The sequence below is a fragment of the Microtus ochrogaster genome, chromosome 8 (assembly GCF_000317375.1).
Source record: "Microtus ochrogaster isolate Prairie Vole_2 chromosome 8, MicOch1.0, whole genome shotgun sequence".
NCBI lineage: Eukaryota > Metazoa > Chordata > Mammalia > Rodentia > Cricetidae > Microtus > Microtus ochrogaster.
The window spans coordinates 53,467,581-53,483,890 of record NC_022015.1 but is presented as its reverse complement, the minus strand read 5'-3'; the positions used below and the strand labels follow the sequence as shown (position 1 = coordinate 53,483,890).

Sequence of the window (16,310 nt, the reverse complement as noted above, 5' to 3'; positions counted from 1 at the left end):
TTCTCTTCTTTTGTTAGGGAAACTTTCAAACATACTTCAAGTAGAGAGAAACCTAGCAAGCCCCCATGTATAGTCCAGCTACAGTAACCAACACTTGTCCAAAATGATGTCATGGAGACTCCTAATGACTTCCCTCCTCCTTAGCCTCTGGATGACTTTGAAGTAAAGCCCAGCATTTTCATCTTTAAATACCTTAAGATACACACACACTACACACACACACACACACACACGTACACACATACTTACACATATATTTGTATGTGTAGCCTATATATCTGATGTATATTTATATATATGTATATATGACAGATACTTTATTGAGCTTGCCAAGCACTAATCTTTACCTTATGTGTAGTTTTCATAATTACTTTGTTTTAATTGGAGCCAAACTGCACCCTTGGTTGCATCTGGCTGATGTTTCTCCGTGTTTGCTATAACCCTCTCTTCCTCCTTTTTTTTTTTATCTGATGGAGAAACTATATTTTTTTTCTCTACTTGAGTTCTACTGCATCTCATGGTAGGTTTGCTACGTTCCTCTTTCTCCTTTCCTGTAACCGGCTGTTAAATCTATAGGCTTGACCTGGCTCAGGTGGCATTCTGGTGGCCAAGAACTCCCTCCGTGGTGACTCCCACTGCTGCCAGTAAGCACCCATTGTCTGCTGTCTCTCTTGTAATATGGCTGTCACTGATGACATTGGGACAGCTCAAATAACTTTGGTCTTTTATATTTAAAAACACAAATTAGTCACAAGTAGAAGTCTTGAATGATTGATCCCACACTGGGTCCTTGAAGTCCTTCCGTTCTCTGAGTTTTCACACGCCGGTCTTTGGAAATGACCTGCGTCTACATTAGGAAGCCACATACTGCAGCTAGTCCTCCAGGCTCTGTGGTTTGTTTGAACAGTGATACAGCTTTCCTCTGGAATGCTATTGTTTCAGTCACATTTATTTTCCTCTTTCCCTGCCGGTTTACCTGTTAAAAAACCAGTAACCAATGGGAGCGTTTGGGAAATAATCAGTCAACTATGTGGTTATTTTTACTGGTCACATGCTCTATGGCAGGCTTGGTTTTAGGCTCACAGCTACAAGTGGACGCTTTAGATTTTATCGTTTCTTTTCTGGTGTTTGAACTTTTCAGATGTCATGGGAAACACTTGACTACCTGGTCCATGCAAACTGATTGGGTTAGTGGGAAATATATAGTATTATCTCCTATCTTTCTTTCCCCACCTCACTTCCTCTCTCTCTCCCTTTCTTAGTTTTTCATTTTCTAGAACTTTACATATGTGGAAGCACAAAGCATATATGTTTTCACTTACTTGGATGTTTCTGAGATCATCCATATTGTCACATTGTCACATTGTCACATGTATCAGTGGCTTGTTCCCGGTCATTGCTCGGCTTCACGCCATTGGAGACTGTGGTGATATTTTGTTTGTGCTATAACAAATAAAGCTTGCCTGAGGATCAGAGTATGGGGCTAGCCACTAGTTAGCCATAGAGGTCAGGCAGTGGTGGTGCACACTTTTAATCCCAGCACTCGGGAGGCAGAGGTAGATGGATCTCTGTGAGTTCCAGGCCACCCTGGGCTACATGAGATCGATCCAGTCTAAAAGAGAATCAGAGGTAGGGGATGGTGGCTCACACCTTTAATCCCAGTACTTGAGAGTCACTTGCCTTTAATTCCAGCACTAGGGAGGTGGAGACAGTAAGGGATATGGCTGGGCAGAGAGAGGAATATTACAGGAGCTCAAGGCAATCAGTCTGAGGACTTGTAGAAACACGATACCCCATCCGATCTGAGGGTGCAGTAGAGGTAAGAACCAGCTGCTGACTGCTCTGCTTCTCTGATCTTTCAGCTTTTACTCCCTAATTTCTGACTCCAGGTTTTTATTGTTAAGACCATTTGGAGTTCCCACTACAGGAGACCCCTTGTGGGATTACTGGTCATAGCTGTTTAAAGGCCAGCAATGCTCCACCACGCTTGTTTTAGTTCACGGTGACTTCATCAGTACACTCCGTCGATTTTAATTTTAAATTTTCTTTTATTTCCAGAGGCATCTGATGGCTGCCCATGTCTGAGTCTTTGGGCTTTCTGATGAGTAAATCTCGTCATGTTTACCTTTTCCTTGTTGGTGTTGTGCAATCCAGTTCCTTGGGACCCCCGAGTCAATTCTACCTTCCAAAGGCTCGTGCTTTTCCCCTGTTATCTGTCTTTTAAATTTCTGCATTTAAAGATCTCACATTAGTGCTGTTTGGGGATTTAGCATATTAGTTACTGAAAAAAAACCAAAAGAACATTAAAGTGAAATCTTTAAATGCAGAAATTTAAAATATGCTGAAATACCCTCAACTCACCATGTTAAAGTTTGTTTCAGGAGGGGGTAGAGAGAGAACTCAGCAGTTAAGAGCACTTGCTTTTGCAGAGGACCAGGGCTGGTTTTTCAGTACTAACATGGCAGCTCATAAACCCTCTGCGACTTCAGTTCTAGGAGATCTGATACCCTCTTCTGGCCTCTGTGGACACTGCACCCACACAGTGCATTTACACACATGCAAGCCAACACTCAAACACATAGAACGAGAATAAAATGTCTAAATTAATCTTTAAACATAATTATTTTTAAGCCGATGCCATCCTGTAGTTCCTGGAACCATTTATCATTTAGATACACGCAGGAAGCTTAAGTTCTTCTTGACCTTGGAGTCAAACGAAAGTAAAGAACAATATAAAATTCCTTAGGCAGGAGAGAAAGGTCCACCTGTTTCTAGAATGAAATTTAGAGACACTCAATGTTACCAAGTATGGCAGGCATGGGTATTTAATAATGCTGTGTATTGGGATTTTGGAAAACACTCGGCTAGAAGGTATAGGCAAACCCAGGGCCATGCTTCTGGGCTGCCTCAGGGTCCCCCAGTATTCTTTTGGGGGGGCCACTTAATTAAGACCTGGATTAAAATGGCATCTCAATCGCAAGAGGTCTGAATAGAGGCAAATTTATAATACCAAATCAAAACAATCATACCTTTGGATAATAGTATTTGATAAAAGTATTCATAAAATGCTGACCACATTAGTAAACACACGTGGAGGGCTCCCCTAGGAGGACTCTCTGGATTTTGGATTGCATACCTTATTCTTAAACATCTCAGGGTGGTATCTTAGCTCTCCCTACAGCTCACTACCTAAGATAAAAGTTGTAGACAGACATTTCTCTCTTTCCACCCTGGACTTTCCATTTCTTCAGAATGAGTCTGCTTCTGTGAATTCCCTGGCCCAATCTGTGGCACTGAACGGATGAAGACTCATTTGAGTACAAGGATCTGAACTCAAAAAGTAGAGAACATGGTCTAAATCCGGGCACAGTTTGAAGAGACATTGCGTCAGGCTCCCAGCATGGAACAGGTGGCAGAATTATAATATGACATGAGGTTAAAAAAGGGACAGTTCCAAGCACCCATGCATGCTGTGGGGAGCATACTGTTACTTGTCTCTTAGCCTGGGCAGTGAGCTGTGGTCAGCATCCAAAGGCCACCATCCCGGGCAGGACCTCAGAAAGGGCCCATGGCTCTCCCTTGAGGGCACAACTGGCCCGAGATGTGAAGAAGGAGCCGGATGGCCAGTTCCACAGCCTTCCTTGCTTTCCCCTTCTTCTCTCTGTCATGGCTGAACTGCACTAGAGGCCAAAGGCAAAGAAGTCCTCAGAGCTAGTTCCCACAGATGGAGGGGGAAGGGAGGGTGGGAAGGGGAGCTCACATTCTAAAGGAGTGAAAAGCCGATGCCAGGCCTAGTGACATTCTTGTCAAACTCACTTTGTAATAACAAGCTGCCTCCTCCAAAGAGGCAATGTCCTTTGTTCTCTTTATTCATTTATTGTTTTCAAGACAGGGTCTCTTTGTGTAGCCCTGGCTGGTTGGTCTGGAACTTGCTATAAGAGCTGACTGGCCTTGAACTCACAGAGATCTACCTGCCTCTGCCTCCCAAGTGCCGGGATTAAGGACATGCGCCACCACCACCCGGCTAATATGTAATATTTTTCTTTTCCTTTTTAAAGATTTATTTATTTATTATGTATACAGTGTTCTGTCTGCATGTATGCCACCAGACCAGAAGAGGGCACCAGATCTCATTATAGATGGCTGTGAACCACCATGTGATTGCTGGGAATTGAACTCAGGACGTTTGGAAGAGCAGGCAATGCTCTCAACCTCTGAGCCATTTCTCCGGCCTATTTTTCAAAGGACTTTCAGATAGGAAAATTTGTATACAACATTAATTTCTTGAGATTGGCAAGGACAAAGACCCATTTAACAGGTAGGAAAAGCAAGTCTTGCAAATTTGCACTGGATCCTGGTCCCATATTTCAGATTTCTATAAAGAAGAAACAAATCATCTGTGGTGAAATTTTAAAGGAAAGAATGATTAAAATATATGAAACATAAGAAAAAGTCCCCTTTCTGGGTGCTGTTGGGTGGCTTATGTGACATTGACATTTCTCTTTAACAGCTGGTGTTTTCCTAGTGCTTGCTGTTGGTGCAACATAATGTAATGTTTCATGTTACATAGCTGCCTGGTCCACTGAGGCTCCTCTTGCCCGAGGCAGCATCCGGGGGTCCCTTGTTCCCAGGGATAACACTGACAGACTTGAGGGTTACTTATTGGGTATTTTGCAAGATTGAGATTGTCTGATGTGGTTCTCAGGATTAGATGGAGGATCACAGTTACAAAGTACTATTTCCAGTACATCTTACTGACGTATTGTGCTGCTGACATGATGTCACCTGGTGGATGGAGTGTTTGTTGGTTTCTCTGATGGGGAGTTAATTGCCTCCTTCTTGGATGCTATATTTTTGGGAGGAAGTCACCATGTGCAGTTCATGAAGTAGAGACTAGAGGGTGAAGTATCTTCATGAATTATTTGGGACACCTTTACATGGGAGATTAGATTTCTCTTTAGTTTCTGTATTCTATAGTGCTGGCACTATTTTCTGTTCATATACCAGTGTCTAAATGTTCCTCGTCCTCAGCAACATTGTTGGCTTTGAAAATGTAACCATTATGATGGTGTGGAGTGGTGTCTCATTATGGTTTAACTTTTGTTCATGATGACTAATAATGTTGAATACCTTTTCATGTGCTTCTTGGCTATTCTGCATTCTCATCCCTCCGTGTGTGTGTGTGTGTGTGTGTGTGTGTGTGTGTGTGTGTGTGTGTGTAAAATTTTTGCCTAGGTCTATTGTTTAATTGGGTTGTCGCTTCATTCCTAAGGTAGGTAGTTATTTCTATGCTCCACATGCAGAAGTATCATAAAAATATTTACAGCGGGGCTGGACAGATAACTCCAGTAGTAAAGGGCTCGCACTGCAAGCATGAGACCCAAGTTCAAGACACAGAACCCATGTTAAAAAAACAAAAAACAAAACTAGGCATGGTGTCGTACTGTAATTCTGGTGATGGGGAGTTAGAGACAGGTGGATCCCTGGGACTCACTGACCAGTCAAACTAGACAAACCAGTGAGCTCAAGCCAGAAGCCCTGTTTAAAAAAAAACAAGGTTGGTAGTACCTGAAAAAAGACACCCGAGATTGTCCTGTGACTTCCACATGCAACATATAATATATACATACATAATATATACATACACACATGCATGTATCTGTGTACACACACAAACATAAAGAAATGTATAAGTAATATTTTATGTTCTTGAGAGTATTTTCTCCTAGTCTCTGACACACTTGTTGATTTTATTGTGTCTTTTGATGAACTTAAGATTCTGTTGAGTTTTGGGGTCCAGTGTTGGGAGGGATGGGGCTTCATACATTTTCCATGCAATGGTGTTAATGTCTAGTAATAAAGATTAGTGATGACACTGATGGTGATACAGGCCATAACTACATTTTCTTATCAAGGTAGCTTATCTTGAAATAAAAGAAAATTTCCCGAGCCCCGGTTGAAGTCTTCTCTGTAATCACACTAGTTGTGTGGCTGGGTCCGAAGACTGCAGGCTCATGACAGCTCTTCACATCGCCTATGTGGCGGCTGTGTGGGAAGATTGCACTCTGCCCTTGGCCAGTTCCGCATCCTCCTTTCCCCACGAGCGTTGGCATACAGTGCAAAGGGCATGTGCTGTAAGTTGCTCACATCAGCGAGGATGCCAGCTTGTGACAGTCACGAGAGCAGCTCCCGCAGGGGTTCCCAAAGATTTGACAATGGCTTTTGTGCAAAGTAACAGCGAAAGGAAAGAAGCCAAGTTCTATCATCGTAGAGGAAGACGGAAGCCCGCCTCCCCCAGGGAAAGTGGCACCATGCGGCATTAACTGTTAACACAGAATTGGTCTGAGGAGAGCCTGCTGGCCTGACTTGAAATAAGGAACATGTTTTTGGTATATTGAAGTTTATATGTAAACTCATTTGCCAGACGTCTCTGACATTATCAGCTATCTAAATGGATGACTGGCTTAAATACCGATGATTATTGACTCTGATGTTTTATATTTGCCTTTGCTTTTGATAAGGTCTCAGTTTTGTAGTAATCAGTTCTCGAGTTGAAAGACATGTTTAATCTCTAATTGGTACCAAGCAAATACTGACTTCTTAGTCAATCCTTAATTATTTGAAGTGATAGTATTTTTAACTTTGGAAAAAGGTTCATGGAAGATTATTGGACATTCTTTAGAATCTAAAGCTGTTTTTGGATTGAAGCAAGAGCCTCTCCCCATTTTAAAATTCAGACACTGTGATTTCTGGGTGTTAATGACTCAACTTCTCACTATTCCTGGGGTCCCCATAGACTCAGGGGCTCCACATCTGCCTCCTGCAGTTACTGGAAAAACTCAGGCAAAATCTGAATGGCCTAAGGAGGAAATATCTGGAGCCTAGTGTAAGATCCAGATAAAAGATCAAGGAGGAAAAACATTTGCAAAGAGGACGAAAATAGGAACCTGAGATTATTGTGAAGACTGAAAAGCACACAGCACTTAGGAATATGAAAAAAAATTAAAGCATGACATCATTTTGTTTCTTAATGTTTTGAGTTTTTCCTTAAAGCTTCCTTCTGAAAGATAATGTCTAGTGTAAACGCATGTATTTAATTTGTGTCTGCACATGAGGCCATCTGCATGGCTAGCCGTGTTCTTTCCTAAGCGCCTGTTCTGTCTCATTGCAGGTGAACCTTTTCGTGCTGCTCTCTGTGGTCTGCATCCTCTTAAATCTCGCAGGATTCATCCTAGGCTGTCAAGGAGCCCAGTTTGTGTCCAGCGTGCCCAGGTGTGACCTGGTAAGCATCCTGCAGCATCAGCACACATGGGGCGGGGCCCAGACTGTTGGCCTCACTGTTGGGCAAGGTGCACAAACTGGGAAAAATAAGCTAGGAGCAGCCTGCTGCTAGGTGTCTGCCTCGGTTGTTGGTTATTTGACCAAAGTAGCGAGTGGTCAGCACAGCGCCAGACCAGAGCAGTGAGATGCAGATGCTAGGTAGGGGACGGATGGATCAGGTCTCCTCAATTGATGTGCCCACCTTATCTAGAGAGCGGAAAATGGGTATCACCAGAACCCAGGTCAAAGGTCCTTTATCTGAAAGCTTTGGAGTCCAGCATGTGCCAGCCTTTGAGATTTTCTGATTTTGGAAGAGAACGGTGACGCATAGACCGTCTATTACGGAGCATGTAAGTGGCATCTGGGGCAGGAGGCTATGATTTTCAGAGATTTCTGCATCTCACACTTGTGGACAAGCAGCTATAAATTTACAGAATTTCTGACTAAAACGGGTTTTTATAGAGTCAACATTGTGACGCATGCCTTCAATCCCAGCATTCAGGAGGCAGAGGCAGGCAGATCTCTGTGAGTTCAAGACCAGCCTAGTCTGCATAGTTAGTTACAGGATACTCAGGTCTGTGTAGAGAGGCCTTGTCTCAAACAAAAACCAAACAACTCAAGCAAATAGTTTTTATAAATGTGGCAAAATGCTAATAAAACAACCCATTTTAACCATGGTCTATGTACAGTTCAATAGTGTCACATATAGTCACACTGCTGTGCAGATAGTCTCCAGAGCTCTTCATGTCTCTCCATCGTCTCTTCCCCAGCTGCCAATAGTCCATAGTTTCATCAGCTCGAACACTCTAAAGATGTTTGTATAAATAGAATCCCACAGCTTTTATCTTTTTGTGGGTAATATCCTCAAGGGATAGCCACAGTATAGTGTGTGTCAGAATTCTCTTCCTTTTGAATAATACTCCATTGTCCTTACCTATGATGCACATTGTCCATCATCAGTGGATGGAATGCCTCCTTCTGTCCATTGTGTAGAAAGCCGATGTGACCAGGGGCGCACAAATGTCTCTTCCAAGCCCTGCTGTCAGTTCCCTTGGGTATGTTACTCCGAAGTAGAATTTCTGGGCACCTAAACCACAAAAGTGGGGGGCTTCTAGCTTCTAATAATCAGTGTCTCACTTAGTACAGCAGCAGGGGTAGACTCCTAACGGGTTATAATAAATCTTACTATTTATTTATTTATTCTACCCCATTACAATCTACCTTATAGACATGATGAGGATACAAGCCAAGAAGGCTGACTTATTATGAGAAAAACTGTGGTCAAACCCTTGCAGTGAAACCCACAACCTTTCCGATCAGGAAAGCTCCCCAGGTACTCACAAAACCTGTTATTCTTTCTCATACTCTTTGCAGATTTTTAAACAAACACTAAAGCTTTTGGTTCAAGTGACAGTGATGAGCAGTAGCTGACCGGTTGGTATGATGTGGATGTTGTCAGGTGAAATAGAAAATACATGTTCAATCCAATACGAAAAGCACAGTGGTGGTCGTTCTAGAAAGGAAGCTGACGCATAGTCCCTTCAGGTCTGAGGCTGATTAGTAGGAAAGGGACTTGTACTTGTTAGCATTTCTATTGGTGTGATAAAACACTCTGACCACGGGGTAATAACTTTGAGGTTGAAGGGTGAAATTTAGCATCTGGAATTGGGGAACGTTATACAGGTATTTTTGAGATGACTTGAAGCCTTTTAAGAGAAATCAGAGCAGATCTTTAGCCATACTGAGCAGAGCTGGGATCAGAAATGAAGGTGTAGGTGTTCGGTTGGCCAGGGTGGTGCAGGAGCAGGAACACAAAATGCACTGTTGTACTGTCATTTGCACAGAGCCTCAGGGACTTCCTTGTGGCAATAGGAACAGTAGTTGTCATTCATGACCATGTAATGATTAAACTTTTAAGTTTCAAGGGATTAGCTTGCACTCCACTGGATAATCCTGCCATCTATCTGGGTTCACCCTGAAGCTTGCAGACAGCAGAAGTGCCCGTGTCCTTGATTGACTGGTGGGAGACCGCAGCCTTGCTAACTCCCCCTCCCCAGCCTGTGACTCCCTTCACTAAACAGCAAGAATGGGCTGGTGGGGAAGGGACCCTCTGTAAAGTGACTCCTAGCACTGTCAGAGGGAACTATGGAACGTGGGTCTTTGCCTGAGGCCTGGAGGCTTGCACCAAGGACCAGAAATAGAAACCGCCCTGAGTCATGTGGAAATCAGTTCGGTACCCATGAGGGGGAAGCAGAATAAGTTAGTTGTCATCTGCAGGAGGATTGACTTGTCACCACCCAGTGCTGTGGTTGGCGCTGGCTCAGGCATCACAACTTTATGTGAGGCAGGAGGAGGACAAAGGGATGCCGAGAGGTGGGAGGGCTGCCCCGTCTGTGGAGCCTAGCTTAGAAAGAGAGCCTGTTGGAGTGGCCGTGGTCCTTGTCACTTAGAGGGTGAGAAACTAATGTTGATGTCAACAGTGGGACTTCTCCACAACACTGAGACAATGGTGGGGAAATTCTAATACAGACAGCCCTGTGTCTCTGTGTGTGGGGGTCTCAGGTGTGGGGATGTTGCTGAAGTTGTGGTGTCAGTAGGCAAAACATGAAGCACCAAGTTATGGGAATGCACTGTAGAGATAATCAGAGAGCCCATCAAGTGACTGATTGTCATTCTTTTTATCAGAGACAGAATGTATATAATTCCTGATATAATAATGCATCCTTTTAAACATTGTTTTTATGAGGAAGCATAAAAAATGTTAGAATCCATGGAGGTCTAGACGGGGTCATACTAATCTATAGGAGCAAAAAGAATGGTGGTTGTCCCTGGAGAGGAAGCAGCCAGAGGCTGATGAAGCAGGGCCATGAAGGATGCTCTTAGATGTGATGGTTACAGCTGGTGTTGAGAAGACCCTGGGTTGCATGAGTATACTGCTGAAACTTCTCAAATGATATACTTACTATTTGTGTATATGTAATTTTTTAATTTAATTTTTTTGGTTTCGTTTGTTTGTTTTTTCGAGACAGTGTTTATCTTTGTAGCCCTGGCTGTCCTGGAACTCACTCTGTAGACCAGACTGTCTTTGCGGAGATCTACCTGCCTTTGAGACCAAATTCTGGGATTAAATTCATGCACACCCCTCCAGTTTAGTTTATATATAATATACAATTTTTACCTCAGAAGAAAAAATCAACTATAATAGCTGATTCCCCCAAATGGTGCATATTCCAACAGTGGGAATTTTTGCCTTTAGTTTCCTACTCAATTTCAATATGAAGAACCAAATTTTTTTTCTTATTTTTGCCAAACTATGAAACTCTGTACTGCAACTACAGATGAAGAACTTCAGTTCAGTTAGAAAAATAGCCTCTCTCACTTTAACAGTTCAGACTCACTGTACAGTCCTTGAGGATTCCAGAGGAGTTTGCAATTAGTGAATTGAGAGCTGCCAAATTACCAATTAGTAAATGAGCTATAACCTTCCCTTCCAGGAAGAAGGTAAGCAACACCAACTTCACCTGATCAGACTGTAGATCAAGAAAGAAAGATTGCCTCTGTCCTCTAGTTTTGGGTTTTATTTTCACAAGCCAGGAGTTATGTATTTTCTCAGCTTGCTTAAGAATAACTTGGAAGTGGCCAAAGTTTGCAGAGTACCTTATTAAGAGTGTTCAAGGTTACTCACCGATTTTCACTTCACTGAAAACCTATGCCTGCATTGAGAATGAGCAGGGGGAGGTCGTTCTACATGGTCCAGGACTATGGTTCACAGAATCACCCTATGCTTCTTACCCTTGAGGTAGATTGGGACTCTCTTGCCTTCTTGAAATAAAAGTCAATTATGTGATTCACTTAAGTTATGAGCTAAAGTGACAGGCAGCACTAACCCGACTACTCTGATTAGTAAAATTATAGGCTACTCAATTGAGTTTGCATTTCGGATGAACTGCTAGTGACTTTTTTTGTTACTATCAGTACACATTCTTTTATTTTAGACAAGTGTTTGAACTCACATTGGACGCCCTACATTTTACCTGACATTCCTGCTTTAAGTGTCATTTACTCTGTGCTCCCTGTCCCTTAGATATGTCACTTGTGCCACAGCGCTGAGATGGTGGATGTTTCACAACTCTGAGTCCCCAAAGGAATGTGACACACAGAGCCCCATGTTGGCCTGCCTTGTAGCATATATAAGGAATGAACTTTGGGGCTGGAGAGATGGATCAGCCATTAAGAGCATGTCTTCCCCTTCTGGAAGACCCAAATTCATCTCCTAGCACCCACTTTGGGTGGCTTACATCTTCTTGTCACTTCAACTCCTAGGGATCCAGTGGCCTTTTTGTTTGTTTGTTTGACATTGCACGTGCACGCACACATACACATTCAATTCAAAATAAAATAAATCTTGACTGATACCATACACATCACATCCTGTATGACATGTGCCATATGGTGTAGCAAGAGGGTCCTCTCCCCCTGCCACCCATAATAGAATTATTGTTCTGCATCTTTCCTTCAGGTGGACTTAGGAGAAGGCAAGATCTGCTTCTGTTGTGAAGAATTTCAACCAGCCAAATGCACAGACAAGGAAAATGCCTTGAAACTCTTTCCAGTTCAGCCTTGCAATGCTGTCCACCTTCTGCTTAAGGTATGCCGGGCACCACCAAGACATGCACCCGGGAGGGGCCTGGGGTGAGGCATGGGGAGCAGGGCAAGAAGGCTCTTTGAGATATTTCCTTTCAGCAATGGCTTTCTAATAGTCACACTGCTAGAAGCAAGTTTGAGCAGCCCCTCACTAACGACACACACACAGTCAGAATGGAGCAAAGAGAAGGCCACAGATTGCATCTTAAGTATGGAGAGATTTCAGTGCGTTAGAGAATATAAACTTGTAAAAAAAATTGTAAAGGAGTCCAAGTGTCCATAGGTGGTGTGTGTTTATATGCACATCCAAGGCGTAGCTTTCGGGAAAACCTAGTTGCACACCCACTTGGCATTGTTGTTCCTTTGTAAGGAGTTGCATGAACTTGTTGAATGCTGCTGTTTCAGGACACCTAGACCAAAACCAGCCAGAAAATACAGGAGACACTTGAGATCTTTGTCTCTTTAATAACTAAAAGAAATTTAGGCAAACACACAAAAGACTTGGGTAAAAAAGAAATGCAAAATCAGTTTTTAGGATGGAGCCAGGTAACTGTAGCCTGGTTGCAGTGGGGGGCAGAATCATCCGGTGACCACTTAACTGTGGGTTAGTCAGCCACCACTCTCTTTAGAGCTTTAGTTTTGGCGAGGAGGAGGAAGAGGAGGAGGAGGGAGAAGCACAGAGAGAGAGCTCTTCAGAGCTGCCAGCGCTGTACAGTACAGGGACTTACAAAATGACCCGCTTGCTTTGGCTTCTGCATATTTGGCAGCTGAGTCATCTGGAACGGTCTAAGCCTGGCATAGCTGGGGAAAGCCCCTGAAGGAGCCGGGGCTGTAGCCACAGCAGCTTTCAGTGTTGCCTTTGCTGCTATTTTGAGGAAAGAAGTCCTGTTTACTCGCTGGCTGCCCCTGGTTCCCGCTATGTGTAGCTGGGTGCCCGAGAGGGGCATCACTGCCTGTGGCTCCCAAAGTAGAAGCAGTGGCTTCACATTAAGTGGCTTGCCGGGAAGTGCTGGGGTGGGGTGGGCGGGGCACCGGTCACAGAAGATTCTCACTGTTCTTGCTGGTCCCTCTGAGTCCCTGGGAGATTGGCGCCAGCACCCCTGAGGAGACTGAACTCCATCACACCCGAGCCCCTTCCATAAAATGGCATAGGTTTGCACATAACCTGCACACACGCGTCTGTATGCTTGAGCCGTTGTTAGAGGCAGGACCTACTGCGAAGTATTTTACAAATAGTTGTTATATCATTTAAGAAAAAAAATGACACAAAATGGATCTGCACATGTTCAGCACAGCCTTTTTCTTTTTTTAGTGTTTTCCATTTGGGGTTCATTGAATTTGTGAACGTGAAGGTCTGACTGCCCTGTATGTAACACTAGGCCTTTGTGAGACAGGGAACTTCCGGTTTGTGTGTGTGTGTGTGTGTGTGTGTGCGCGTGTGTGTTAGATTACTTATTTTTTTGAATTGAAGTCTCAGATTCTGATCTTGATTTTCCTGCCTCAAGCCTTCAGGGTGCTGGGATTACAGGTGTATCTCACTGTATCCAGTCTAGGTTGGCTTTGTTTTTGTTTGTTTGTATAGGCAGTCTTACTGTATTTGTATTACCCAGTCTGGGTTTGAACTCAAGATCCTCCTCCCTTAGTCTTCAAAGTAGCTGGAACTACAAAGGCCCCCCCACCCCCCGGGTTTCTCTGTAGCTTTGGAGCCTGTCCTGGAGCTAGCTCTTATAGACCAGGCTGGCCTCGAACTCACTGAGATCTGCCTTTCTCAGCCTCCCGAGTGCTGGGATTAAAGGTGTCTGCTACTACTGTCCAGCGACAAAGGTTTTAAAATGAAGCAATAACCTCCATTCTGGCAGAGGGTTACACTAGCCAACATTTACATCAGCACTTCCACAAGCCAGATGCTGCCTAACTTCCTGGTATCTATTGTCTGCTTGGAAGCTTGCCAGCTTGGGCAGCACTATTATTGGTATGATTTTACACTACTCTCTGATCAGTGGTCTTGTTGTTTCCAGAAAGTTCTGTTTGCCCTGTGTGCCTTGAACGCCCTGACCACCACAGTGTGTTTGGTGGCTGCGGCACTGCGCTACCTCCAGATCTTCACCAGCAGGAGGCCGTGTATTGTAAGTGTGTGGAAGCCCTGTGTGGTGCCTTGGCCCCGCTGTCCATCCCTACTGTGTGTGGAAGCGCTGTTCAGTGTCTCGGCCCCGCTGTCCACCCCTAATACATGTGGAAGTGCTGTGTGGTGTCTCGGCCCCGCTGTCCATCCCTGCTGTGTGTAGAAGCGCTGTGTGGTGTCTTGGCCCAGCTGTCCATCCCTGCTGTGTGATCCATTGCTTTTCTCCTGACATGCTCTTTGATTAGGACGAATCCCAGATGTCTGCAGAAGAAGTGGAAGAGCACGGACGGATCCCAGACCCAGATGACTTCGTGCCACCAGTGCCTCCCCCATCTTACTTTGCCACATTTTACTCCTGCACACCGCGGCTGAACCGCAGGTACCATTCCTAAGCCCGCTAGGGTCTCCCTGGTACGGTCCGCATTCAGACTTGTGTGGTCTCCAGAATGCTCAGCCTGAGCTCCACTTTTTCTCCAAAATCCAGACAGATTGTCCTGGCGGGTTGTTCTCTTCCCTTTTGTTTCTCTCTGATAAGCCAGAGGGCTCCAAAGATAAGTCCAACCTTGACCCAGAGATATACTTTTTCAATTTCCATTAGCTTCCTAGGGAAAATGGACACCCAGGGAGATAACAGCTGTAATTTGACATGATTGAGAATTTCTGTTGCCCTGGAAATGTGCCCAGTTAGGTAAAATCGATGTTTCATTATAACACCATCAGCAGGTCCCAACAGTCATGAAATTCTTTGCAGGCACTAAGAAAAAAAAATATTAATCGCATCTCCCTGGCTTAGAAAAAAAATGCATACCATTTCCAAATTCCAGCTTAAACTTTGACTGCTTTTTAAAATCTATTTCTAGAATGGAATATGCATTTGTCTGGTTGTTAGTGATTTTTAGAGTTGGACCTTTAGAGAATAATCTCATTTATTCATTCCTCAAACACTATCAATCCTCTACTGCTTGCTTAGTGCTGTGCCGGATTATAGAATGAGTCAGGCCCATTTCCTTTGCTTCCAGGACAGGAGCTCAGTCTAGATCACTAATGTGACTGATGGGACCACAGCACTTAGTGCCTTAGAGGTTTCCCAAACCCAGAATAGCCAACTGGGTTACCAAGTCAGCACTGGCATCCCTAGAGAAGTGACCTTATGCTGAGTTTAAAGGTTAAACCCTAAAGGAAAAGAGTCTACAGGAAAAATTAACATCTTTAGCTTGTTGTTTGGGGATCAGGCATGTGTATTTTTGAGTATCTGTAGCACAATTGGTGTTGAGGACAGCTGCGGATGCATTTGAAAGAGGTCCCTTCTAGGCATTGCTAATGTTCTTTGAGTCTCACCTTGCCCTTTCTGGAACACCTGCCCAGGCAGGGACAGAGATGATCATGAAGCCGGGGGAGGAGCTATCAGCTGGGTGGACAGATGTCCGATGTTGGGTCTAGAAGAGCAAGTCTTTGTTTGCAGAGTGGCCTGCTGGCATTGCAGAGCATGAGGGGCGAGGCTGGGGTGATTCTGATTCTTTCAGAAAATGAGAGGAGAACTGCAGATGTCAAAGAGGAACAGCAATAAAGCACATGCTCTCTGCGGTCCATCTCTGGTTTTAGAACCTCCCAAGCTGATTCTTCTAGGGCTGAGTTACAAAAGATCCCAGAGAAAATAGCTTTCCAGGAAATAACAATCTTTTGTCTCTACCTTCGTCAGTGCTCTATTGTTGTGAAGAGACACCATGACCATGGCAACTCTTATAAAGGAAAACATTTAATTGGGGCTGGCTTACAGTTTCAGAGGTTCAGTCCATCATCATCATCATTGTGGGAAGTCTGGTGGCAGGCAGATAGACATGGTGCTGGAGAGGTATGAGGGTTCTACATCTGGATCTGTAGTCAGCAGGAAGAGAGAAAGCAACCTCAATGACACTTCTTCCAACAAGACTACACCTACTCCAAAAAGACCACACCTACTCCAAAAAGACCACAGCTCCTAATCCCTCTCAAGCAGTGCCAGTCCCTGAGGAATAAGCATTTTTGAGCCTATGGAGGCCATTCCTAGTCAAACCACCATGGTCCCCATGAACTCTTATTTGCCCAAGTGATGTAAGGTAAGAAGCGGCTTCCCTGGAGAGAGACTTTCCTTCAGTACTGACTTTGAGGTGTGGTCCATCAAAATGCAGCATCAGTGGTCATCATAACCATCTTAAGAGTCATTTGTTTGGTGATCACATTGTGT

General features: G+C 44.1%; 1 protein-coding gene across 2 annotated transcripts in view; it reads left to right on the top strand.

Moving 5' to 3' along the window:
- The window catches only part of Fam189a2 (family with sequence similarity 189 member A2), a 64,332-nt gene that overhangs the window by 36,203 nt on the left and 11,819 nt on the right, over window positions 1–16,310 (top strand). For both annotated transcript variants that reach the window (XM_026781016.1, XM_005352074.3), the window contains 4 exons: window positions 7,172–7,282; window positions 11,840–11,968; window positions 13,983–14,090; window positions 14,332–14,465. In XM_026781016.1, the coding sequence (XP_026636817.1) occupies window positions 7,172–7,282; window positions 11,840–11,968; window positions 13,983–14,090; window positions 14,332–14,465 (482 nt within the window). The remainder of the gene's footprint in view (window positions 1–7,171; window positions 7,283–11,839; window positions 11,969–13,982; window positions 14,091–14,331; window positions 14,466–16,310) is intronic.